The sequence below is a fragment of the Macaca thibetana genome, chromosome 4 (genome assembly GCF_024542745.1).
Source record: "Macaca thibetana thibetana isolate TM-01 chromosome 4, ASM2454274v1, whole genome shotgun sequence".
NCBI classification, from domain to species: domain Eukaryota; kingdom Metazoa; phylum Chordata; class Mammalia; order Primates; family Cercopithecidae; genus Macaca; species Macaca thibetana.
Window position 1 is genome coordinate 43,732,923 of NC_065581.1, and position 26,929 is coordinate 43,759,851.

A 26,929-nucleotide genomic window follows, 5' to 3' on the forward strand; every position below is an offset into this window, starting at 1 on the left:
AAGTAAGAAAAATATGCTTTCTTGAAAAACTGAAGTTTTCAAGAAAAAGTGACTAAACACACTCTCCCTGTGTGCCTGGTTCTGTTGCAGGTTTGCCATCCTGTGACCAACACATTAGAAAGGGTGATAAGTTCATTTTTTAAAATGTTTGCTGAGTTCCTATTATGTGCCAGGGGCTATTCTGGGTGCCAAGGGTCATTGGTGAACAGACACAAACCTCTGCCCTGATGGAGCTGACTTTCTAATGTAAATATGAGTCAATGTGCTAAAGAGGAGAAGGAAGAAGTAGAGGAATTATTTGGTGGGAAGGAGTAAAAAAGGATTGATACTGAATGTGGCTTAGGGTGATGCATTCCCAAATAAGATTTTGCCCACAGCATCTTTCCTTCAGTCAGGTTGCCAAGAAACAGGATTCTCCCCTTAAGTTTGGAGAGTTGGAGCCTCAGTTTGTGTTTCTGAGTCAGCCTGAGGCCCTTGTTTGCAGGTCCCACCTGACTCCACTCAGACCTGGAACAGGTTCCCCAATTTGCTTGAAATTTTCCCGAGGGCAACTAGTAACCACAGATTCCAGGTGAATCAGAATCTCCAGGGTTGGGGTAGCGGAGGACAGGAGTCCATGGTTTTTGTTTTCTTGAAACAGAGTCTTACTCTGTTGCTGAGGGCAGTGGTGCAACGATAGCTCACTGCAGCTTTGACCTTCTGGGCTCAAGAAATCCTCTCACCTCAGCCTCCCCAGTAACTGGGACCACAGGCATGTGCCACCATACCTGGCTAATTTTTTTTTTTTTTTTTTTTTTTTTTTTTTTGAGACAGGGGTCTTACACTGTTGGCCAGGCTGGAGTGCAATGGCGCCATCTGGGTTCACTGCAACCTCCACTTCCCGGACTCTGTTGATCCTCCCGCATTAGCCTCTCAAGTAGCTGGGACTACAGGCATGTGCCACCATGCCCAGCTAATTTTTATATTTTTTAGTAGAGACAGGGTTTTGCTATGTTGCCTAGGCTGGTCTCAAACTCCTGAACTCAAGCGATCCGCCCACTTGACCTCCCAAAGTGCTGGGATTACAAGCATGAGCCACTGTGCTTTTTCATGTTTTGTTTGTTTTTTGAGACAGAGTTTTGCTCTTGTCACTCAGGCTGGAGTGCAATAGCATGATCTTGGCTCACTGCAACCTCTGCCTCCCAGGTTCAAGCAGTTCTGCCTCAGCCTCCCGAGTAGCTGGGATTAAAGGTACCCATCACCAGGCCTGGCTAATTTTTGTATTTTTAGTAGAGACAGGGTTTTGCCATGTTGGCCAGACTGCTCTTGAACTCCTGACCTCAAGTGATCCACCCGCCTCGGCTGCCCAAAGTGCTGGGCTTACAGGCATAAGCCACCATGTCCAGCCATTCATGTTTTTAATAACCAACTCCAGTTCATATTATTATTATTATTTTTTTTTTTTGAGACGGAGTCTCGCTCTGTCGCCCAGGCTGGAGTGCAGTGGCGCGATCTCAGCTCACTGCAACCTCCGCCTCCCGGGTTCACGCCATTCTCCTGCCTCAGCCTCCTGAGTAGCTGGGACTACAGGTGCCCGCCACCGCGCCCGGCTAATTTTTTTTTTGTATTTTTAGTAGAGGCGGGGTTTCACTGTGTTCGCCAGGATGGTCTGGATCTCCTGACCTCGTGATCCGCCCACCTCGGCCTCCCAAAGTGCTGGGATTACAGGTGTGAGCCACCGTGCCCGGCCTCATATTATTATTATTTATTTATTTATTTATTTATTTTGAGATGGAGTCTCACTCTGTCGCCCAGGCTGGAGTGCAGTGGCACAATCTGGGCTCACTGCAAGCTCCACCTCCCAGGTTCACCCCATTCTCCTGCGTCAGCTTCCCGAGTTGCTGGGACTACAGGCATCGGCCACCACGCCCAGATAATTTTTTGTATTTTTAGTAGAGACGGGGTTTCACCATGTTAGCCAGGATGGTCTCGATCTCCTGACCTCATGATCCGCCCATCTCGGCCTCCCAAAGTGCTGGGATTACAGGTGTGAGCCACCACACCTGGCCTTCATATTGTTTTGAAGCAAATCTCAGATGTCATTTTTTTTTTCATTCATGCCTATTTCAGTATGGATTTCTAAAAGATACTCATTCTTTTTTTTAAAAAATGTGATCCCTGAGGTCAAGTGATCGAGACCAACCTGGCCAACATGGTGAAATCCCATCTCTAAAAGTACAAAAATTTGCTGGGCGTGGTGGCGCACGCTTGTAGTCCCAGCTACTTGGTAGGCTGAGGCAGGAGAATCACTTGAACCTGGGAGGCGGAGGTTGCAGTGAGCCGAGATCACACCACTGCACTCCAGTCTGGCAAAAGAGCAAGACTCCGTCTCAAAAAAAAAAAAAAAAAAACAAAAATTACCCGAGTGTGGTAGTGCGCACCTGTATAACTGAAAAAAATTTAACAGAATGATATATTTATAATTCATCAGGGATTATAGAATTTCAATGCTGATGGACTCTGTGAAATTGTAAATGTGTCAGGATTAACCTAGAATTATGGAATTATATGAGCTTTTAATTAGGCAAGGTCTTTGGGAGCTTGGAAAACTGAAGTTTTCAAGGAAAAGTGAATAAATACAGCTGCCTTATATTTAAATCCTGGGTATTTATTCCATATTTATTATACCCACTTATGTGCTATTTGCTGGGGATGTAAAGACAAATAAGATGAGACTCCTGTTTTTGAGGGTAGTACTATAATATCTTTTTTTTTTTTTTTAGATGGAGTTTCGCTCTTGTTGCCCAGGCTGGAGTGCAATGGTGCAATCTTGGCTCACTGCAACCTCCACCTCCCAGGTTCAAGCGATTCTCCTGCCTCAGCCTCCTGAGTAGCTGGGATTACAGGCATGCACCACCGTGCCCGACTAACTTTGTATTTTTAGTAGAGACGGGGTTTCTCCATGTTGGTCAGGCTGGTCTTGAACTCCCGACCTCAGGTGATCCGCCCACCTCAGCCTCCCAAAATGCTGGGATTACAGGCGTGAGCCACTGTGCCCAGCTGTTAGAGTTTACCTTAATGAAATGGGCCCTATATGTATAGCTATTGTCTTGCTTGCTAAAATAATCATGGATGTCTTGATTTTCACGGATTCCTGTTTACATTGCCAGATTCACCATTGCTGATGGTCATTCCTTTTTAATAGATGACAAGTCATAGAGTTCTGGGAGTTTGGGAGCTGGCTAAGTTAAATGATTTTCAAACTTTTTTCTTGCAGTTGAGTAAGAGTTGAGCTACTCAGCTGAAGGGTGTGTGTGGGGAGAGGTGGGAGTGTCAAGAGTGCCTCCACCACCACCAGCTATTTTAAGCCTCTAAGAAGCTCCTGGATACCTTAAAGAATATTGGGTCCCAAGTTTTAAAAACTCACTGATGTGGTCTATTAAGTTCATTAACAAATGGGAAATGGGACCCAGAGGTTGGAGCTTCTTCGTCGTCACATGATTAGTCAATGTCAGTATCCAAAACAAGCCCTGTGACTTCCAAATTCAGTGTCCTTGCCCTGTGTCCCCAGCCTCTGTAAAGCCTTGCCAGAAATTCTCCCCAGCCCCCTTCATGGTTGGTCACTCTTTCCCCCATGTTATAGCACATTATTTTTGCCAACTGGATTGCTTAATACGTTAGGCTTATTTCTTTCTTTTTTTTTTTTTTAATACTTTTAAGTTCTGGCCTCCCCTAGCCCCCACCCTCCCACCCCAACAGGCCCTGATGTGTGTTATTCCTCTCCTTGTGCCCTTATGTTCTCATTGTTCAACTCCCACTTATAAGTGAGAACATGCAGTATTTGGTTTTCTGTTCCTGTGTTAGTTTGCTGAGAATGATGGTTTCCAGCTTCATTCATGTCCCTGCAAAAGATACGAACTCATTCTTCTTTATGTCTGCTGTTAGGCTTATTTCTGCCCCACCTCATTCCTACCTCAAGTAGGAATTAAAGCAATTTAAAGACCTTCAAATTCTTCATTTCATGAAATGAACCAGGTTTATCACTTATGTTAAATATCGCCTTTTCCAACTTTGGGATTTTTTTTTTTTTTTTGAGACAGAATCTCACTCTTTCGCCCAGACTGGAGCGCAGTGGTGAGATCTCCACTCACTGCAAGCTCCACCTCTTGGGTTCATGCCGTTCTCCTGCCTCAGCCTCCCAAGTAGCTGGGACTACAGGCGCCGGCCACCGCACCCGGCTAATTTTTGGTATTTTTAGTAGAGACGGGGTTTCACTGTGTTAGCCAGGATGGTCTCGATCTCCTGACCTTGTGATCCACCTGCCTCGGCCTCCCAAAGTGCTCGGATTGTAGGCATGAGCCACTGCGCCCATCCGGGAATTTTTTATTTTTTATTTATTTATGTATTTATTTATTTATTTTTTGAGACAGAGTTTTGCTCTTGTCACCCAGGCTGGAGTGCAGTGGCACAATCTTGGCTCACTGCAACCTCTGCTTCCGAGGTTCAAGCAATTCGGATTCAAGCCTCCTCGCCTCCTGGATTCAAGCAATTCTCCTGCCTCAGCCTCCAGAGTAGCTGGGACCACAGGCCCAAGGCACCATACCCAGCTTTTTGTAGTTTTTGTAGAGATAGGATTTTTGCCATGTTGCCCAGGCTGGTCTCGAACTCCTGAGCTCAACTGATCCACCTGTCTCAGCCTCCCAAAGTGCTGGAGTTATAGACATAAGCCACCATGCCCAGCTGGGAATTTTTATTATTTTTATTTATTTATTTTTTGAGATAGAATCTTGCTCTGTTGCCCAGGCTGGAGTGCAGTGGCATAATCTTACCTCACTGCAACCTCTGCCTCCCATGTTCAAGCAGTTCTCCTGCCTCACCCTCCCAAGTAGCTGAGATTACAGGCACATGCCACCACACCTGGCTGAGTTCTGTATTTTTAGTACAGATGGGGTTTCACCATGTTGGCCAGACTTGTCTCGAACTCCTGACCTTAGGTGATCCACCCACCTCAGCATCCCAAAGTGGTGGGATTACAGGCGTGAGCTACCGCACCCGGCAGAATTTTTAAATTTCTAAGTTTTTCTTGTAACAATTTGCCTTACTCTTTTCCACCCACTCCTCCTTGCTTTTAGAAGGCCCTAGCTAGTGACAAAATAAATGAAGAAATCCTTGGTTGAATAATAACTAAAAAACTTAAAGCCAATCATGCTGAGTTTGACAGCTTCTTTTCTCCCCAAATGGATATAATTGTGAAAATATTGTCATGTTTTCTTCTAGCAAAACGTCATATTATTTCACAAAAAGCCCAGCGATTTCACCTGAAGAAGCTTGGGAACTCCTGCCAAAAATTGTAGCACTTCTCACATTGCAATGGTAATGAATTGTTGCATGTCTGTCTTCCAAAAGAAAGTGAGTTCCTTCAAAACGGGAACCATGCCAGAAGGTGAACTCTTGCAATTACAAAATTTAACAGCACAGTACAATTACAATATAGTAAAAAGAATAAGATGAGAATACTTTATATCCTTATCAACATGAATAGTTATTTGCCCTGCATAACTGGCTATTCATGGCATAACTTTTTGATGGTGACACCCATTGGAAAATTGTTTGCTCAAACACAGTAGTTCACTTTTCAGCCTTGCTTCTTCTGTTCTACAAAATGTGAAGGATTTTTACATTTATTACATTTATGTCATACTATTTTGTATTCCCACTCCCTAGCATAGTACCTGGCGCTAATGTTTGTTAAATGAATATTCTTTACACCCATTGAATAGTTTTATTAAAGATAGGAATTAAAGAAGGAGCCTTTCTCATTCCCTAAGCTGTTCTTCAAGGGTAGAAAACTAAAGGAGGCACAGGAGAAAACTGTGTAAACAATTTAATTATCTGTCTTCCTTCCTTCTTCATTTCTCCTATCCTCCCTCTTTCTGAATACTCTGATCCTATAATCTCTGCTGATGAACTCATATAACCCCTTCGAGAGATTTGGTTCAAGACCTTACAAATGACTATGGGGCCAAAATTGAGTAACCGAGACTGGATTTAACTTCCTGTGTAAATAGTTTGTGTTCCCATCTGCAAGAGTGCAAAACTCCTTGTAATTCATAGAATATCAAATGAGGTATTTATTGCCTCAATATAGGGCAAAATGACTTCTAGACTAAAGATTGACAAAAGTCAGACACAATATAATGAAATAATGGTTTTTTAGATATTAGATATCAGGCAGCACAGGACAGTGACTCCTGAGAGGACAAAACAAATGAGATGAGCCCTGTAACTGACCCAGCTTACTGTCAAGAGTGTTTCATTAGGGGAGGAGGAACCCACAGGAAGGCTGATAATCTTCCTGAGTTGAGTTGATGTCTCTGAGAGGTTAAAATGGCCTAATTTCGGCCAGACACGGTGGTTTACGCCTGTAATCCCAGCACTTTGGGAGGCCAAGGCCAATTGGTCACGGGGTCAAGAGATCGAGACCATCCTGGCCAACGTGGTGAAACCCCGTCCCTACTAAAAATACAAAAATTAGCTGGGCGTGGTGGCATGTGCCTGTAATCCCAGCTACTCCCGAGGCTGAGGCAGGAGAATCACTTGAACCCGGGAGGCGGAGGTTGCAGCGAGCCGAGATTACGCCACTGCACTCCAGCCTCCCAACAGAGCGAGATTGCATCTCAAAAAAAAAAAAAAAAAAAAAAAAAAGCCTACCTTCACAGGGCAGGGTACCAGAGAGAGGCAGCACTACACTTCACTATCTGGAGATCTGCAGGGTCTTTCTCAAGTTTTTAGCTGATAACTGATGTATTTGAGGAAACTACCTAAGTTCTGGGAAGGAACCCTATTTGGAGCTCACATAGGGCAGAGAATAGTTTGTGTTCCCATCTGCAAGAGTGCAAAACTCCTTGTAATTCATAGAATATCAAATGAGGTATTTATTGCCTCAATATAGGGCAAAATGACTTCTAGACTAAAGATTGACAAAGCTTAAAAGCAAACCTTAAAAGGATCAGACATTTTGTAAAGAAACTGTTGGCCAGATGAGGTGGCTTATACCTGTAATCTTAACACTTTGTGTGGTGGAGACAGGTGGATTGCTTGAGGCCAGGAGTATGAGACCAGCCTGGGCAACATGGTGAAACCCGGTATCTACAAAAAATACAAAAAATACAAAAATTAGCCCGCTGTGGAGCTCATGCTTGTAATCCCATCACTGGGAGGCTGAGGCAGGAAGATCACTTGAGACTAAGGGTTCAAGACCACCCTGGGCAACACAGTGAGACCCTGCCTCTTCAAAAAAATTTATTTAAGTTGTTACTATCTTACATAAGTTCAAGAAAATAGTGAAAAGATTAAACAAATAATGGCATGGAATCTCATCTTGGGCCAAGACAACAAAGCAAAAAAAATTTTTTTAATAATAATGACATGGAGTATATTAAAAAGACCCAATTGAACTTCTGGAGATGAAAACTACAGTGTTTTAAAATAAAAGTTTACTGGATGGGATTAACAGAAGATTAGAGACTGCAGAAGAAAATATTTATGAGTTTGAAGTCATATGAATAGAAGCTATCCTAAATGAAAGCCAGAGAGATTAAAATACTAAAAAAGTTCAGGCATGGTGGCTCACACCTGTAATCCCAACACTTTAGGAGGCCAAGGCAGGAGGATCGCATGAGCCCAGGAGTTCAGGACCAGCCTCCTAGACTACATGGTAAAACCCTGTCTCTACAAAAAATACAGAAATTAGCTGGGCATGATGGCAGGTGCCTGTGGTCCCAGCTTGGGCAGCAGAGCAAAAACCTGTCTCAAATTAATAAATTAAATTAAAAAAATAAAAGACTGAAAGAAAATACAGCATCATTGAGCTGTGGGACACTTGAAATAGTCTAATAATATAACTGTAATTATAGTCCCCAAAGGAGAGGGAGGGGCATAAAATATTTGAAAAAATTAATGGCTGAAATTTTTCTAAATTTCTAAAATTTTCTAAATTGGAGGGAAACTATAAACCTACAGATTCTAGAAGCTTAGTGAACCCTAACCACAGGAGGCATGAAGAGAACTACACCAAGGCTTTTCGTAATCAGATTGCTTAAAACTAGTGGTAAAGAGAAAAATATTTAAAGTGTCCAGAGGAAAAAATGACACATTATGAAAAAAAGAAAGGTAAAAATGATGGCAGACGGCCGGGCGCGGTGGCTCAAGCCTGTAATCCCAGCACTTTGGGAGGCCGAGGCGGGCGGATCACGAGGTCAGGAGATCGAGACCATCCTGGCTGACACGGTGAAACCCCGTCTCTACTAAAAAATACAAAAAAAAAAAACTAGCCGGGCGAGGTGGCGGGCGCCTGTAGTCCCAGCTACTGGGGAGGCTGAGGCAGGAGAATGGCGTGAACCCGGGAGGCGGAGCCTGCAGTGAGCTGAGATCCGGCCACTGCACTCCAGCCTGGGCGGCAGAGCGAGACTCCGTCTCAAAAAAAAAAAAAAAAAAAAAAAAAAAATGATGGCAGACTTTTCTTTGGAAATAATGCAAATGAGAAACAGTACATCAGTATATATATATATATATATTTTTTTTTTTTTTTTTTGTATTTTTAGTAGAGACGGGGTTTCACTATGCTAGCCAGGATGGTCTCAATCTCCTGACCTTGTGATCCCCTCCTCTTGGCCTCCCAAAGTGCTGGGATTACAGGCGTGAGCCACCGCGCCTGGCCAGTGTATCAATATCTTTAAAGAACTGAAAGGAAAAGAAAACCCTGTCAATCTTAATATGCCCAGTGAAAATATATTTCAAAAATGAAGGAAAGAGAAACACTTTTTTAGGGGGTGGGGGATAGAATCTCTGCTGTCTCCCAGGCTGGAATGCAGTCACACAAACATGGCTCACTGCAGCCTCAACCTGCCGAGGCTCAGGTGGTCCTCCCACCTCAGCCTCCTGAGTAGCTGGGATTACAGGTGCGCATCACCATGCCCAGCTAATTTTTTTACTTTTTATAGAGACGGGGTTTTTCCGTATTGCCCAGGAGGGTCTCAAACTCCTGGACTCAAGCAATCCGCCCACTTCGGCCTCCCAAAGTGCTGGGATAACAGGTGTGAGCCACCATGCCCATCTCACACTCTTTAAAGATATATCAAAACTGAAAGAATTCATCAGCAAAGACCTGCACTACAAAAAATACTAAAGGATTCCTTTCAGGAGAAGGAAAATGATACCAGATGGAAATCTGGATTTACTTAAGAGAAGGAAGAACACTGGAAGTAGTAAATATGTCAGTAAAAATAAAGTGACTGCAGTTCATTTTACCTTCAATAGGTCAGGAGGTAAAAATGTGATTTTGAAGACTGCAACTATTCCTTAGTTCATGTCTGCTTAAAGTCTGTCAATAATTTGCTAACCTCAGCACCTTTTAGAGGTAAATTTGTTTGTAAATTATTGGTAAGTTATGACTCATGTTATAGCAACTTACTACAAGTAAAGCAAATGTCAGCAGTTTTTGGTAAGGTATCTTGTATTGGCTCTTGGTGGTTTTTTTGGTTTTTGGTTTTTTTTTTGAGACAGGGTCTCACTTTGTCACCCAGGCTGGAGTGCAGTGGTGCAATCTAGGCTCACTGTAGTCTCAACCTCCTGAGTTCAAGCCATCTTCACTAGGCTATATACATATATATACACACACACATATGAATACGTGTATATATAAATTATATATACACACATATATATAAATTATATACACACACACACACACACACATATATATATATATATATATATATATATATATATATTTTTGAGACGGAGTCTCACTCTGTCACCCAGGCTGGAGTGCAGTGGCCGGATCTCAGCTCACTGCAAGCTCCGCCTTCCGGGTTTACGCCATTCTCCTGCCTCAGCCTCCCGAGTAGCTGGGACTACAGGCGCCCACCACCTCGCCCGGCTAGTTTTTTGTAATTTTTAATAGAGATGGGGTTTCACCGTGTTAGCCAGGATGGTCTTGATCTCCTGACCTCGTGATCCGCCCATCTAGGCCTCCCAAAGTGCCGGGATTACAGGCCTCAGCCACTGCGCCCAGCCTATTTTTTTTTTTTTTTTTTTTTAAGATGAAGTCTCAGTCTGTTACCCAGGTTGGAGTGCAGTGGTGCGATCTTGGCTCACTACAGCCTCTGCCTCCCAGGTTCAAGCAATTCTCCTTCCTGTCTCAGCCTCCCGAGTAACTGGGATTACAGGCGACTGCCACCATGCCCAGCTAATTTTTGTATTTTTGGTAGAGCGGGGTTTCACCCTGTTGGCCAGGCTGGTCTTGAACTCCTGATCTCACGTGATCCACCTGCCTCAGCCACTAGGCTATATTTTTGAATGAAGAAAAAGAACAGAGAAGCAGATAAGGGAGGAAACAAAAATATTTGTAATAGTGGCCACATACCAAATTTCAGTTTCTGCAGTCTTTGAAATCCTGTTTTCTTTTTTTTTTTTTTGAGACAGGGTCTCACTCTATCACCCAGGCTGGAGTGCAGTGGTGCGATTTCGGCTCACTGCAACCTCTGCCTCCTGGGTTCAAGAGATTCTCATGCCTCAGCCCCTATAGTAGCTGGGATTACAGGCACATGCCACCACGCCCAGCTCATTTTTTTGTATTTTCAGTAGAGACAGGGTTTCACCATGTTGGCCAGGCTGTTTCATGGCTCTTAAGGGTCAGTTTTGGTTTTCTTCCATTGCTGGCCAGAATATCTTTTTTTTTTTAGATGGAGTCTCGCTCTGTCGCCCAGACTAGAGTGCAGTGGGGTGATCTTGGCTCACTGCAACCCCCGTCTCCTGGGTTCTAGCAGTTCTCCTGCCTCAGCCTCCCGAGTAGCTGGGATTACAGGCATCCACCACCACGTCCAGCTAATTTTTTGTATTTTTAGTAGCGATGGGGTTTCACCATGTTGGCCAGGCTGGTCTCGAACTCCTGACCTCAGGTGATCTGCCTGCCTTGGCCTCCCAAAGTGTTGGGATTACAGGCGTGAGCCACCATGCCCAGCCCAGAATATCTTAAATAGGCAAAACTGATTTGCCGCACTAGCTTTCCTGAAATACCTGTTCTTGCAACCAATATGTTTCTTAATGAGAGCTTAGATTTTCTCCCTCTGTGTGAAAAAAAAATGATAGTCTGTTATATCTCTGCCTCGGATGTCTTTGAAGTTTTGCTGTGAGCTTAATTAAATTCAGACTGTTTTTAAGATATAGTATTTCTTGGCCAGGCGTGGTGGCTTATGCCTGTAATCCCAGCACTTTGGGAGCCCAAGGTGGGCGTATCAACTGAGGTCGGGAGTTCGAGACCAGCCTGACCAACATGGAGAAAGCCTGTCTCTACTAAAAATATTAAATTAGCCAGGCATGGTGGCACGGGCCTGTAATCCCATCTCGGGAAGCTGAGGCAGGACAATCACTTGAACCTGGGAGGCAGAGATTGCGGTGAGCTGAGATCGCACCATGAGAGATCTTGTTGCACTCTAGCCTGGGCAACAAGAGAGAAACTCCCTCTCAAAAAAAAAAAAAAAAAGGATACAGCATTTCTTTTAAGACAGCTGATGTAGCTTACTCTCCAGGTCAGTAAGCTGTTTTAAAATACTCTATGGGCTGGGCATGGTAATTGTAATCCCAGCACTTTGGGAGACCTAGGTGGAGGATCGCTTAAGTGCAGCAGTTCAAGACCAGCATGGGCAACACAGTGAGACCTCGTCTCTACAAAATTAAAAAAAAAAAAAAAAAAAAAAAAAGTTCTAAGTATTAGCTGGGCACTGTAGCATGTACCTGTAATCCTAGCTTCTCAGAAGACTGAAAGGGGAGGATTGCTTGGGCCCAAGAATTCAAGACCAGGCTGGGCAACATAATGAAACCCTGTCTCTTTAAAACAAAAAAAGTTCTGAGTATTTGGTATATTTGGTATACTTAAGGAAAGTGAGCCTCACGTGAGGTTCTTTTTAAATTTTATTTTATTTTTGAGATAGGTTTGGTACTTTTGCCCGGGCTGGAGTGCAGTGGCAAGATCACGACTCAACTGCAACCTTCATGTCCTGGGCTCAAGTCATCCTCTGACCTCAGCCTACCAAGTAGCTGGGACTAAAGGCAAGCGCCACCACACCTGGCTAAACTGACTTGAGGTTCTTGTACTTCAAGGACCATTTTGTCTCCTTCTTCTCCTTGTTTTATTAATTGTATTTATTTTTTTATTAGATCTTACATGCATGTGGCACAAATTTCAAAGGTACAAAAGGACATATAAATAAAGAGTGTATCTTCCTCTGTTCCCCAGTCACCCTGTTTTCTTCCCAGAAGTAACTAGTGTTACTGGTTACTTGTGCTTCATTTTAGGGTCTATACATTTACACACACACACACATCATGTGTGTATTTTCCCACACACACATCTGGGAACATAATGTACATACTAATCTGCACCTTTCTTTTTTCATTGACCATATATCCTTCCAAGTCAGTATGATTAAAACTGCCTCATTAGTTTTAATGACTGCAGAGTATTCCACTATGTAGGTAAACCATAATTAATCAGGACATTTAATCATGGACATTTAGGGTTTTTAAGAGAGTTTTTAAAATTAAGGTATAGTTTACATACCATAAAATTCACCTTTTTAAAGAATATAACTCAGTAGTTTAATTCAATAACTTTTTTTTTTTTTTAGAGACAGAGTCTGGCTCTGTCACTTTGGCTGGAGTGCAGTGATGTAATCATAGCTCACTGCAGCCTTGACCTCCTAGGCTAAAGCAAACAATCTTCCCATCTCAGCCTCCCGAGTAGCTGGAACTACAGGTGTGCACCACCACACTCAACTAATTTTTAAATGTTTTATAGAGATGAGGTCTCACTACATTGCCAAGCAGGTTCAAGAACGTGTTTATTGCCCCAGAAGGAAACCCCATACCCATGACATCTAAGGTTTTGCAGTCCTTTGTTAAAACCAATAATACTAAAATAATAATAATACTGCCCTGGATATTCTTATACACATGTCATTTGGCACATGTGAAAGAATATCCAAATGACAGCTGGTTATGGTGGCACATACCTGTAGGCCCAGCTACTTAGGGGGTTAAGGATCTCTTGAGCCCAGAAGTTCAAGTCCAGCCTGGCCAACATAGAGAGACCCCATCTCTTTAAAAAAAAAAAAAAAGTGAGTGAAAAAAAAAGAGTATCTGCAGTACAAATACCTGGAAATGGATTTGCTTGGTAAGCTGATTTATTCACTTAAGATTTTGGAAGACATTGCTGAATTGCCCTCACTAGAGGTTATATGAGTCCGTATCCTGTCAGTGTATAGACGTTCCTATTTCCCCACTCCCTGCTAGCATAATTCTTCATCCAACTTTTTTATCATTGCCAATCTGACAGGACATGTAGTATCTCACTACAATATTAATTTATATTTCTCTTATTGTAAGTAAGGTTGATTATTTTATATGTTTAGGAGCTACTTGTATTTCCTTTGTTGTGAATTGATTGCTCATAAACTGATTAAATCTTTGATATTCCGGAAGGATCCTGATAAAAAAAAATTTCCTTATTTAGAATAGCTTTTTATGTATTAGGGAGAAAAGCCCTGATAAACAATTTTCCTTATCTATAGGAGCTCTTTATGTATTAAGGAGAAAAGCCCTGATAAAAAATTTTCCTTATTTATAGGAGCTCTTTATGTATTAGGGAGAAAAGCACTCTGTGGTATGAATTGGAGGTATTTTTCCCAGTTATTTTTGTTTTAGTCTTTGACTTTGCTTATGATGTGTTTTTCTTTTATCATGCAGAAGCTTTGTATTTTATGTTGACTTTGTCAGTCTTTTATGACTTGTGTGTCTTAGTCCTTAGACTTTCCTCACTCCAACATTGTTTAAAAAAAAATTCTCCCATTTGTTATTCTAGTACTTTAAGTTTCTTCCTCCCTCCACCATGTAACGCCTAGATCCATCTAGAATTTATTTTGTGTAAGATAAGAGGTGTGAATCTACCTTATTTTCCCCATATGGTTAACAACTTTTCCCCACCGCTTTGAAATGTCATTTTTACACTGTGTCCTCTTGATTAAAAGCTATTATTTAAGATGTTTGTTGGTGCAATTCAGAACAATTTTAAATATTAGCTTTAATTTTTTAAGAGAGGTAGTCAGGTGCTCAGGGCAGTGATTTCTGAACTCTTGGGGTGCCTACAGCCCCCTTCTCTCCACGACAAATCCTACTGCCGAGTGCTAGTGCTGCTATTTACAGAGGGGACGACGTCTTGCCCACGTCTCTTGGGCCCAGAAATAGTTTCCAACCACTCATACAGGGATTTCCCCTTAGCCTCATAAAATCTACCTGGGGTCAGCCACCCATCTAGGGATGTTACTTGAATGAGAAAAGAGCCTCAACAGGAGTCCAGAATTAAAGGGAGAATCTTTCCAGAGAAAACAAAATTCTTCACTTCTGGGTCTTAGTGACTGATCTTCAGATTATCTTCTCATTTTATTTATTTTTCTTTTTAATTTTATTTTTTGAGACAAAATCTCGCTCTGTCACCCAGGCTGGAGTGCAGTGGCGTGATCTCGGCTCACTGCAACCTCTGCCTCCCAGGTTCAAGCAATTTTGCTGCCTCAGCCTCCCGAGTAGCTGAGACTACAGGCATGTGCCACCACACCTGGCTAATTTTTTGTATTTTTAGTAGAGATGGGTTTCACCATGTTGGCCAGGCTGGTCTCGAACTCCTGACCTCAAGTGATCCACTCACCTCGGCCTCCCAAAATGCTGGGATTACAGGCATGTGCCACCGTGCCTGGCCTATCTTCTCATTTTAAAATCATAGTCAAGTTTTACAATTTTGCTTTGGTAAATTTATTTTGATGGACCGTAGGTCATCTGGTGAAAGGAACCCCTGGTTTAGGCTATATTATGACTACATTTTGGCATTATTTGAAGCTAGAGAATACAGGACTAAGGGGTCATCTCTTTTAATTTGAAACCATTTTAAGGTGAGAAAAGAGTGTGGCCCTTTAAAAAGTAGAATTCTCAGGGTGCCCCGACTGTAAAGGCTCCTAGAGTTGTACCTACTGGGACCAGAGGAGAAGGCCTGTCTGGCAGTTCCTGATGCTGCTGATAGGGGGTAGATATCCCCAGGGAGCCTTCTTTCAAGCCAAATGTTTGACCCCCTGTTTTGTTTGGTAGAGAAGATTGCACAATGGCTTTTAATCTCATTCAATATTATAAAATTGTTCTGTTTGCACTACTCAAGGAGTAGTTTGTCATTCTGAACTTACGGGTAGCAGATGTTCTCTGTACTTGCAAGTGCTGGTGGTAGTAACACCTCAGTGGAGTGACTGGTGGTGACTTCCTGCCTCAGGGCTGTTTAACCCTTAGGGCACCTTATTGAGTAGAGGAATTAGGCAAGTGTGTCAAGTAAGGAGGGAAGCTGGGAGAGTCGGGGAAGTGTTTTTCTTTGGTATAGACTATTTTTCACTTACATTTTTATTAATTAGTTTGTTCCAGAGACAGACACTTAAAAAAAATGAATTCACAAAGGATACAGGGGAATTCAATTTAAGTGGTCATGTTAAAAAAAGTAGTATCTCCTTTATAGGCTTAATGTATGTCATAATTGGCTAATTTATTCCATATGATTGTGATGCCTGAGAGACAAGCCTATGGTTTGCTGATGAGCCATGGTTAATACAATTTTATCTCACTAAATGTCGTCAGGATTTAAGGGAAGACCTTCACACAGATTTCTCTGTATCTATGTGATGATCATTTTCCTGCTTTTCTTTCTGTCCCATCTTCACTCCTTCCACAGTCACGTTACGGTAGTATAGTCATGCCAGTGTGCCCGTGAGTAACTCCAAGTCTGAGTTCTAAAAAGCAGGTTTCACTTAGCCAGCTGCCCTTGTCAGTTTCAGCCTTGGGAGTCACCTTTTGGTATCTTTTCCCACTTCTTCTTCCTCCTTTCTCAACCACCATTTCTCCTCTCCATTGGATTCTACAGGGTTTGTAATCTCCCAGATCATTCAGCAGCTGGACGAATTCACCCGCCAAGGGGAAGATCCCTGGCAGATCCCAGTGGGGGTACTTACCGCTTCCAGACTCTTCCTGAGGAAAGCAAGTTACCTTCTGTGTAGCAGGAGTACATTTTATATTAGTTTGGCCTTGTGACTGTTAGAGTGGGAAGTCTGAGGGAATTGGAGAAGAGATGCAGTTTTAACAGAGGAAAAACATTTAGTAGAGACTGTCCTTTCTGCCTTCTTCGGGCGTGTCCCTCTTCTGGGCATCTCTTCAGGATTTCATTCCTCCGTCCAACTGCTGTTCACAACTGCCCTTTCCAACTGCTCCAGAACTCTTGGCCCTGGCATTCCGTGATGTAAATTATTCCACGCATGGCTCAAAATGGGTGTGAAGCGGTGTTGCCAGGTGTCGGATCGCTAGTGTAAGTTTCCCAGTCTGTGGGGAGAGCTGCTTTTGGAATCTGTGCAGTTGTTGTTGTTCAGCTGAAGCATAGTCATTTCACTGGCTAAGCTTGACGCTGTCGCTGGCTGGGGAGAGAGGGATCTGAGGGCCTGGAGCTGGGGTGAACTTTTTTGGTTGAGATTCTCTACTTTAAGGATTCTAGTGTTAGGATGTAGATTGTTTGGAGTTGAACAGGGGTGGTGGTGCTGCAGAGGGAGAACGCAGGACCTGCGGGCCAGAGCCTGCAGAGACTGCCTGCGGCTAGGGTGCCCCTCTTCTCTCTCTAAATGCAGGAAGAACTATTTTCCTATCTTCCTAAAGACAGCCAGAATATGGCAAAAAATGTAGATTGTTCACCATGTTTAGGGACATTGAGTCACAAAATTAAAAGACCTCTATGTCTATGAGATCTTTTCTAAAACATAAATATTATTTCTCCCCTTGTTTATTGTACATATTGAAGAAGTTACTATTCATGGTTTATAGCCCCTTGGGGGAATCTGCATGTGAAGGAAGTTGCTGCCAACTATCTTTGATTTGTCTAGATTCTTTTTCGACTTACAAGTTAAGGGTTTGTTTCCATTAAAAAGTTTAAATTGAATATTTTATCTCTCAAAAATTACATTAATAATAAGCCGAGGAAAACTCACATGAATTACAGTTATTTATCCAGAAAAGTGTAAGGCATATGTTTATATTGCATTGATACTACTGCCTTTAATCTGCTTTACTGAAACCTGTTTTCCTCTCCCTTTTCTTTGTAGTTGTCATGGATGATGATGATGACTCGTGTCTCCTTGATCTTATTGGGTAAGATGCTTATTCCGAAACCCGGGTAAATCAAATGTGTGAGATTTGCTGAACACTAAAACAACCTAATAGCGTATTAACACCTGGTAGGTATTTTAAATAAAAATTAAATAATAATCATAGGTTTAGTAGAGAAACAAAGGACTTGATTAACATAGGGGCTGTAATTCAGTAATTCTTCTTTTATTTTTCCTTTTGAGACAGGGTCTCACTCTGTCACCCAGGCTGAAGTGCAGCAGCACAGTCTCAGCTCACTGTAGCCTCTACCTCCCAGGCCCACACGATCCTCCCACCTCAGCCTGCCAAGTATCTGGGACTACAGGCACGCACCACCATGCCTGGCTAATTTTTTGTATTTTTTGTATTTTTTTTTTTTTGTAGAGACAGGGTTTTGCCATGTTGTATAGGCTGGTCTCCAACTCCTAGACTCAAGTGATCCTGCTGCCTCAGCCTTCCAAAGTGCTGGGATTACAGGCATGAGCCACTGCGCCCAGCAAGTAATTATTTGTTAAATTTATATCCTAATAAATCCCAGGAGGGAAAAGTGAATAATAATAGGAAATGGCACAATATCAAAAGAAAAACAAGATAAAAATTTTAAAAACTACTAATTGTTTTAAAATAGGGAGAGGATTTTACTCAGGTAATCATTTTCTTTCTACTCTAGTAAAAAATAGTTCTAAATATAGGTAGTGTATTTGTTTGTTGTTTTATCTCTTTTTTTTCCTCTCTTTTCTAGAGACCCACAAGCATTGAACTATTTTCTACATGGACCTAGTAATAAATCTGTAAGTAATGCGTAGCACGCCACAGACATCTATTTTGTTTCTGCTTTACAGTTAAAGTAGTAACCACCTATTGAATTTGTATCTTTGCAGAGCAATGATGACTTGACTAATGCAGGATATTCTGCAGCCAATTCAAATTCAATTTTCGCCAACTCTAGTGTGAGTATTGGAAACTAAATGCAGTGATTAAATGGTTTCTATCTCATTGATGCCTTGTGAATTGAGCCTTTAACTGCCTTTGTATCGTGAGAATCCTTACCTTGTCTGTTGTAATTTATTTTATTTTATTTATTTATTTTGAGATGGGGCCTCACTCTGTCACCCAGGCTGGAGTGCAGTGGTGCGATCACAGCTCACCTCAGCCTCAACCTCCCAGGCTGAAGCAATCATCCCACCTCAGCCTCCCAAATAGCTGCGACTACAGGCGCGTGCCACCAGACGGGCTGATTTTTGTATTTTTAATAGAGACAGAGTTTCGCCATGTTAGCCCAGCTGGTCTTGAGCTCTCAGGCTCAAGCAATCCACCTACCTTGGCCTCCCAAAATGTTGGAATTACAGGTGTGAGCCACTGCGCCCAGCCTGTTGTAATTTATATAGGAAGAAAATCTATTGAATTATGTAGACATTTTCTACTTTTAACATAGTAAATTAAGACAAGCTATATGGCCAGGTGCAGTAGCTCACACCTGTATTCTCAGCACTTTGGGAGGCCAAGGTGGGAGAATCATTTGAGCTCAGGAGTTCAAGACCAGCCTAGACAACATAGCAAGACCCTGTCTCTTATTTTTAAAAAATAAAATAGGCCAGGTGCAGTGGCTTACACCTGTAATCCCAACACTTTGGGATGCCAAGGCAGGTGGATCACGAGGTCAGGAGTTCAAGATCAGCCTGGCCAAGATGGTGAAACCACATCTCTACTAAAAATACAAAAAAAACTAGCCAGGCATGGTGGTGGGTGCCTGTAATCCCAGCTACTCGGGAGACTGAGGCAGAGAATTGCTTAAACCCAGAAGGCGAAGGATGCAGTGAGCCGAGATCGCGCCGTTGCACTCCAGCCTGGGCAACAGAGCAAAACTCCGTCTCAAATAAATAAATAAATAGGCCGGGCGCAGTGGCTGACTCCTGTAATCCCAGCACTTTGGGAGGACGAGGCCAGCAGATCACAAGGTCAGGAGATCGAGACCATCCTGGCTAACATGGTGAAACCCCATCTCTACTAAAAATATAAAAAATTAGCTGGGCGTGGTAGCGGGCTCCTATAGTCCCAGCTACTTGGGAGGCTGAGGCAGGAGAATGGCGTGAACCTGGGAGATGGAGCTTGCAGTGAGCCAAGATCGTGCCACTGCACTCCAGCCTGGGCAACAGAGTGAGACTCCATCTCAAAAAAATAAATAAATAACATAAAATAATACGCCGGGCACGGTGGCTCACTCCTGTAATTCCAGCACTTTGGGAGGCTGAGGCAGGCAGATCATGAGGTCGGGAGATTGAGACCATCCTGGCCAACACAGTGAAACCCCGTCTCTACTAAAAACACAAAATTGGGCGTGGTGGCACATGCCTGTAATCCCAGCTACTCAGGAGGCTGAGGCAGGAGAATTGCTTGAACCAGGGAGTCAGAGGTTGCAGTGAGCCGAGATTGTGCCATTACACTCAAGCCTGGCCACATAGCAAGACTCTGTCTCAAAAATAAATAAATAAATAAATACAAATAAAGTAAATAATAAACAATAAAAAGACAAGCTATATGAGGTTGTCTTTTAAGTAATAAAAAGGCAAGCTATATATCCACTTTGCCATTTTTTCGCCCAGGCTGGAGTGCAGTGGCGTGATCTCGGCTCACTGCAAGCTCCGCCTCCCGGGTTTACGCCATTCTCCTGCCTCAGCCTCCAGAGTAGCTGGGACTACAGGCGCCTGCCACCTCGCCCGGCTAATTTTTTTGTATTTTTTTTAGTAGAGATGGGGTTTCACCATGTTAGCCAGGATAGTCTCGATCTCCTGACCTCGTGATCCACCTGTCTCGGACTCCCAAAGTGCTGGGATTACAGACTTGAGCCACCGCGCCTGGCCCACTTTGCCATTTTTCTAAGCTTTCAACTTTCTTTTTTTGAGATGGAATCTTGCTCTCTTGCCTAGGCTGGAGTGCAGTGGCACAATCTCGGCTTACTGCAGCCTCTGCCTCCTGGGTTCAAGCGATTCTCCTGCCTCAGCCTCCCTAGTAGCTGGGGTTACAGATGCCCACCACCACACCAGCTAATTTTTGTATTTTTAGTAGAGATGGCGTTTCTCTATGTTGGCCATGATGGTCTTGAATTCCTGACCTCAAGTGATCCCCACCCCAATACAAGCGTGAGCCACTGCACCTGGCCTCAACATTCTTTCTAAAATGACTCAGAAATGTTACAACCTGAGAAGGTCATATTAGAATGTTTTGAACCTTGTTACATAATAATCTTTGAGGAAATTACTCTTAATTCATAGTTACTTATAAGTTGTTTTCATCTTAAATGAGAAAAAAAAAGATAATAAGTAACACTTGAGCATTTAGTATGTGCTTGGCATTAAGAGCTTAACATATATTAACCTCAGGCAGACGTGGTGGCCCATGCCTGTAATCCCACCATTTTAGGAGGCCAAGACAGGAGAATTACTTGACCTCAGGACTTTGAGACCAACCAACATAGTGAGACCCCATCTCTACAAAAAATTTAAAAATTAGACCAGTGGCCAGGCACGGTGGCTCACGCCTGTAATCCCAACACTTTGGGATGCCGAAGCGGGCAGATCACGACATCAGGAGTTCGAGACCAGCCTGGCCAACATGGTGAAACCCCATCTCTACTAAAAATACAAAAAATTAGACGGGTGTGGTGGTGTGTGCCTGTAATTTAATCTTCTCAGGAGGCTGAGGCAGGATAATTGCTTGAACCTCCAGAGGCGGAGGTTGCAGTGAGCCAAGATCACACCGCTGCACTCCAGCCAGGGCGACAGTGCAAGACTCCATCTCAAAAAAAAAAAAAAAAAAAAAAAAAACATTGGCTGGGCGCAGTGGCTCACGCCTATAATCCCAGCACTTTGGGAGGCTGAAGTGGGCAGATCATGAGGTCAGGAGATTGAGACCATCCTGGCAACATGGTGAAACCCCGTCTCTACTAAAAATACAAAAAAATTAGTGGCAGACGCCTGTAGTTCCAGCTACTTGGGAGGCTGAGCCAGTAGAATGGCGTGAACCCGGGATGCAGAGCTTGCAGTAAGCCGAGATCACACTACTGCACACTCCAGCCCAGGCAACAGAGCAAGACTCGGTCTCAAAAAAAAAAAAAAAAAAAAAAAAATAGATGAGCATGGTGGTGCATGCCTGTAGTCCCAGTCCTGCTGAGGCAGGATCCCTTGAGCCCAGCAGTTGGAGGCTGCAGTGAGCCAAGATTGTGCCATTGCACTCCAGCCTAGGCGACAGAGTGAGACCCTATCTCAAAAAAAAAAGAAACCCGCCGGGCGCGGTGGCTCACGCCTGTAATCCTAGCACTTTGGGAGGCCGAGGCAGGCGGATCATGAGGTCAGGAGATCAAGACCATCCTGACTAACACAATGAAACCCCGTCTCTACTAAAAATACAAAAAATTAGCTGGGCGTGGTGGCGGGCACCTGTAGTCCCAGCTACTCGGGAGGCTGAGGCAGGAGAATGGCATGAACCCGGGAGGCAGAGCTTGCAGTGAGCCAAGATGGCAGCCACTGAACTCCAGCCCGGGCGACATCGAGCAAGACTCCTTCTCAAAAAAAAAAAAAAAAAAACCCAAAACATGTATTAACCTCATTTAATCTTCACAATGATTCCATGAAGCGGTTCTATTAAGATACATATTTTGGCCAGGCACGGTGGCTCACACCTGTAATCCCAACACTTTGAGAGGCCGAGGTGGGTGGATCACCTAAGGTTAGGAGTTCAAGACCAGCCTGGCCTACATGGCGAAACCCTGTCTCTACTAAAAAATACAAAAATTAAATGGGTGTGGTCGTGGGCACCTGTAATCCCAGCTACTTGGGAGACTGAGGCAGACAGAATTGCTTGAACCTGGGAGGCGGAAGTTGCAGTGAGCTGAGATCGGACCACTGCACTCCAGCATGGGTGACACAGTAAGACTCTGTCTCGGGGGAAAAAAAAAAAGATACATATTTTAGAGATGAGGAAAGTAAAGCACAGAAAGGTTAAGTTACTTCGCCAAATAGTACAAAGCCATGAGTTGCAGAGCTAGGATTCTAACCCAGGCCGCCAGGCTCTGGAACTCATGTTCTTTTGTTTTTGAGACAGAGTCTCGCTCTGTTGCCCAGGCTGAAGTGCGGTGGTGTAATCTCGGCTCACTGCAACCTCCACCTCCTATTTTTAGTAGAGACGGGGTTTCACCCAGTTGGCCAGGCTGGTCTTGAACTCCGGACTTCAAGTGATCCACCCGCCTCAGCCTCCCAAAGTGCTCAGATTACAGGCGTGAGCTACTGTGCCCAACCTCCATGTTCTTAACCTCTAGAAGCATCTAGGCAGGAAACCTGACCTGGGGGATTGGGGTGTCCTGCCTGGAGACTATATTGAGATTACTGTGTTTGAGCCTTAGGTTCCCTTACTCTTTATAGTTGCTTTGTTCTGCTGTGGATGGTAGTCAGAAGTTGAACTGCCCAAGGCTGAATCCTTGCCCTACCACTTATTAGCCGAGTAACCTTAGATATATCACTAAATCTCTGTGAGGGTCAATTTCCTCTTTTCTTTTTTTTTTTTTTTTTTTTGAGACAAAGTTTCGCTCTTGTTGCGCAGGCTGGAGTGCAATGGCACAATCTTGGCTCACCACAACCTCCGCCTCCCAGGTTCAAGCGATTCTCCTCTCTCAGCCTCCTGAGTAGCTGGGATTACAGGCATGCGCCACCATGCCCAGCTAATTTTGTATTTTTAGTAGAGACAGGGTTTCTCCATGTTGGTCAGGCTGGTCTCGAACTCCCAACCTCAGGTGATCCACCCACCTCGGCCTCCCAAAGTGCTGGGATTAACAGGTGTGAGCCACCGCGCCTGGCCAGTTTCCTCATTTACGAAACCAGAATAACAATAGAATTACCTGAGAGGGTGGTTAAGATTAGTTGACTAGACTGTTGAAATCACTTGGTATGGTGCTTAGTAAATATTAACTTACTATCATCAGGACCTGTATTTTCTTCACCTATAAAATGGAATGGTGTTCGGAAAGTCCTTGGGATGGACAGTTCTTTTTAATGGTCGCGTGTGTGTAAGGTACATAAGATCATATCATGCAAGATATATCTGTCACAACACTGATCTCCTGTAAGGCTTGTGAATCAGTAGCATTTCTGACATTCATTTTGAATAAATAATCACTACATATGATGCCACTAAGCCCATAAAGTAGTTATTTAGCCTATCCCTCAACATTCATGATTTTTATTTAGCAACTCTCCTACTTCCATGTGAGTATTAATTCTATCTTTTCAAATTGCTTCATTCAATATGTATGTATTGGCAACTTTTTTTGCATCATGTCGGTGTAGTAGAAATATGGAAAATGCTCTGAGGCCGGATATGGTGCCTCACGCCTGTAATCCCAGCACTTTGGGAGGCTGAAGCAGGAGGATTACTTGCATGCAGGAGTTCAAGACCAGCCTGGGCAAGATGGTGAAACCCCATCTCTAAAAACAAAAAACAAAAAAATATAGCTGGGTATGGTGGGGCACACCTGTAGTCCCAGCTACTCAGGAGGCCGAGGTGGGAGGATCTCATGAACCCAGGAGTTCACAGCAGTAGCGAGTTATTATTGGGCCACTGCACTCCAGCCTGGTCAAAAGAACGAGACCCCAGATCAAAAAATAAACTAATAAGTAAATAAAGTCTGTGGCAGTATCTCAAAAAAATGAAGCTAAGCTCTAAGTAGTCCTCAGTATGTTTGCATTATCTATCTGTTCTCTATAAAATAATTTACCAGCATGATGGATGAATATGCTTATAAACATAACATCAAGCATCATTACTATGGAAATAAAATATCAGAATAAGGTGAGCAGTTTAGAGAGTTGTGCCTGAAAAGCAGGCTGTTGTGCTTTATTCATGTTCAAAAGTAAGATTAATTTTTATACATCCTTTTCAAAGGTTACATATGCCATGTAACATACTGTTTATTTTTTTAGAATGCTGATCCTAAGTCATCCCTCAAAGGTGTAAGCAACCAGCTTGGAGAAGGGCCCAGTGATGGACTGCCACTTTCAAGTAGCCTCCAGTTCCTTGAAGATGAACTCGAGTCTTCTCCTCTTCCTGATCTCACTGAGGACCAACCTTTCGACATTCTTCAGAAATCCTTGCAAGAGGCCAATATCACTGAACAGACATTGGCAGAAGAGGCATATTTGGATGCCAGTATAGGTTCAAGCCAACAGTTTGCACAAGCTCAGCTTCATCCTTCTTCATCAGCATCCTTTACTCAGGCTTCTAATGTTTCTAATTACTCAGGTCAGACGCTGCAGCCTATAGGGGTGACGCATGTGCCTGTTGGAGCATCGTTTGCAAGCAATACAGTGGGTGTACAACATGGCTTTATGCAACATGTGGGGATCAGTGTTCCCAGCCAGCATTTGTCTAATAGCAGTCAGATTAGTGGTTCTGGTCAAATACAATTAATTGGGTCATTTGGTAATCATCCTTCCATGATGACTATTAATAACCTAGATGGATCTCAAATCATATTAAAGGGCAGCGGGCAGCAAGCCCCATCAAATGTGAGTGGAGGGCTCCTGGTTCATAGACAGACTCCTAATGGCAACTCCTTGTTTGGGAACTCTAGTTCCAGTCCAGTAGCACAGCCTGTTACTGTTCCATTTAACAGCACAAATTTTCAAACATCTTTACCTGTGCATAACATCATCATACAAAGGGGTCTTGCACCAAATTCAAATAAAGTCCCAATTAATATACAGCCAAAGCCTATCCAGATGGGTCAGCAAAATACATACAATGTGAACAATTTGGGAATTCAGCAGCACCACGTACAACAAGGGATCTCTTTTGCTTCTGCAAGCTCACCCCAGGGCTCAGTAGTTGGTCCACACATGTCTGTGAACATTGTAAACCAACAGAACACAAGAAAGCCAGTCACCTCACAGGCAGTGAGCAGCGCTGGGGGCAGTATTGTTATTCATTCCCCCATGGGCCAGCCTCACGCACCCCAAAGTCAGTTCCTCATACCTACAAGCCTTTCTGTCAGTTCCAACTCGGTACACCACGTCCAGACTATAAATGGGCAACTTCTTCAGACTCAACCCTCTCAGCTCATTTCTGGCCAAGTGGCCTCAGAGCATGTCATGTTGAACAGAAACTCTTCCACCATGCTCAGGACCAACCAACCATATTCTGGACAGATGCTTAACAACCAGAATACTGCCGTCCACTTAGTGTCTGGGCAGACATTTGCTGCCTCTGGAAGTCCAGTGATAGCCAATCATGCCTCTCCTCAGCTTGTGGGTGGACAGATGCCCTTGCAGCAGGCATCCCCAACCGTATTACACCTGTCACCTGGGCAGAGCAGCGTTTCCCAAGGAAGACCTGGCTTCACCACCATGCCCTCGGTGACAAGCATGTCAGGACCTAGTCGGTTCCCTGCTGTCAGCTCAGCCAGCACTGCCCATCCTAGCCTTGGGTCTGCAGTTCAGTCTGGTTCATCAGGATCAAACTTTACGGGAGATCAGCTGACGCAGCCGAACAGGACTCCAGTACCAGTCAGTGTGTCTCATCGTCTTCCAGTTTCTTCTTCCAAGTGTACCAGCACCTTCAGTAACACACCTGGAGCAGGAACCCAGCAACAATTCTTCTGCCAGGTAATGCCCTTTCCCAAATAAATATTTGGCTGATTATAGAGTGGAAAAATGAGATGTGTATTTACTAGAATATAATTTTCATCCTAGACTCCCAATTTCTTAAAAATTTTAGGCCAGGTGTAGTGGCTCATGCCTGTAATCCCAACAGTTTGGGAGACCGAGGCTGGAGGATTACTTGAACCCAATAGTTCAAGGCCAGCCTGGGCAACATAGTGAGACCCTGCCTATACCAAAAATTTAAAAATTAGCTGAGTGTGGTGGTGCACACCTGTAGTCCCAGCTACTCTGGAGGCTGAGGCAGAAGAATAGCTTGAGCACAGGAGGTTGAGGCTGCAGTGAGCCATGATTGTACCACTGCACTGGGTGATAGAGTGAGTCTCAAAAAAAAAAAAAAATTTTTTTTTACACTTATGACTGGTTATCTTTTTTCTTGATTTTCTTTTTTGCCAGGGGACGGGGGTAGGGGGTCTCACTCTGTCGCCTAGGCTGGAGGGCAGTGGCACAGTCATGGCTCACTGCAGCCTCAACCATCTAGACTCAGATGATCTTCCCATCTCAGCCTCCCAGGTAGCTGGGACTACAAGCACATACCAGCACACCTAACTAGTTTTTTGTATGTTTTGTAGATTTGGGGTTTTGCCATGTTGTCCAGGCTGGTCTTAAACTCCTGGGCTCAAGAAATCCCCTGGCCTTTGCATCCCGAAGTGCTGGGATTACAGGCCACCACACCCGACCTTTTTTCTTCTTAAGTGTTTTAATCCATTGTAGAGTGGAGACTCTGGAGTTAGACTCTTGAGTTTGAATCTAAGCTTTATGACATGGAAAAAGTTAACTTACTGCTCTAGACTTAATTGTCTCCAACAGTGAAATGGGGATAATGATACTGCCATCCCATGGAGTTATCAGGAGGGTGAAATGAGATAATCTAAACAAAGCACTTAGACATAGACCCTGGCAAATAGCAAATACTCAATAGAAGCCTGTATTTATACTTAATTAAATTCATTATGGGCATTTAAAATGAA

The 26,929-nt window shown here is 43.5% G+C and overlaps 2 protein-coding genes across 4 annotated transcripts in view; one reads left to right on the forward strand and one right to left on the reverse strand.

Moving 5' to 3' along the window:
* Nucleotides 1-26,929, reverse strand: part of TBCC (tubulin folding cofactor C) — a 227,166-nt gene that overhangs the window by 61,120 nt on the left and 139,117 nt on the right. The gene's annotated exons all lie outside the window — the stretch shown is intronic.
* The window catches only part of BICRAL (BICRA like chromatin remodeling complex associated protein), an 89,849-nt gene that overhangs the window by 23,521 nt on the left and 39,399 nt on the right, over nt 1-26,929 (forward strand). The window contains exons 2-6 of one of the 3 annotated variants that reach the window (XM_050786908.1): nt 5,257-5,352; nt 17,211-17,256; nt 17,996-18,044; nt 18,135-18,203; nt 24,225-25,904. In XM_050786908.1, the coding sequence (XP_050642865.1) occupies nt 17,216-17,256; nt 17,996-18,044; nt 18,135-18,203; nt 24,225-25,904 (1,839 nt within the window). In that variant the 5' untranslated portion in view covers nt 5,257-5,352; nt 17,211-17,215. Of the gene's footprint in view, nt 1-5,256; nt 5,353-14,067; nt 16,427-17,210; nt 17,257-17,995; nt 18,045-18,134; nt 18,204-24,224; nt 25,905-26,929 lie in introns of those variants that run through there. The other 2 variants (XM_050786909.1, XM_050786910.1) reach the window with 2 other exon arrangements.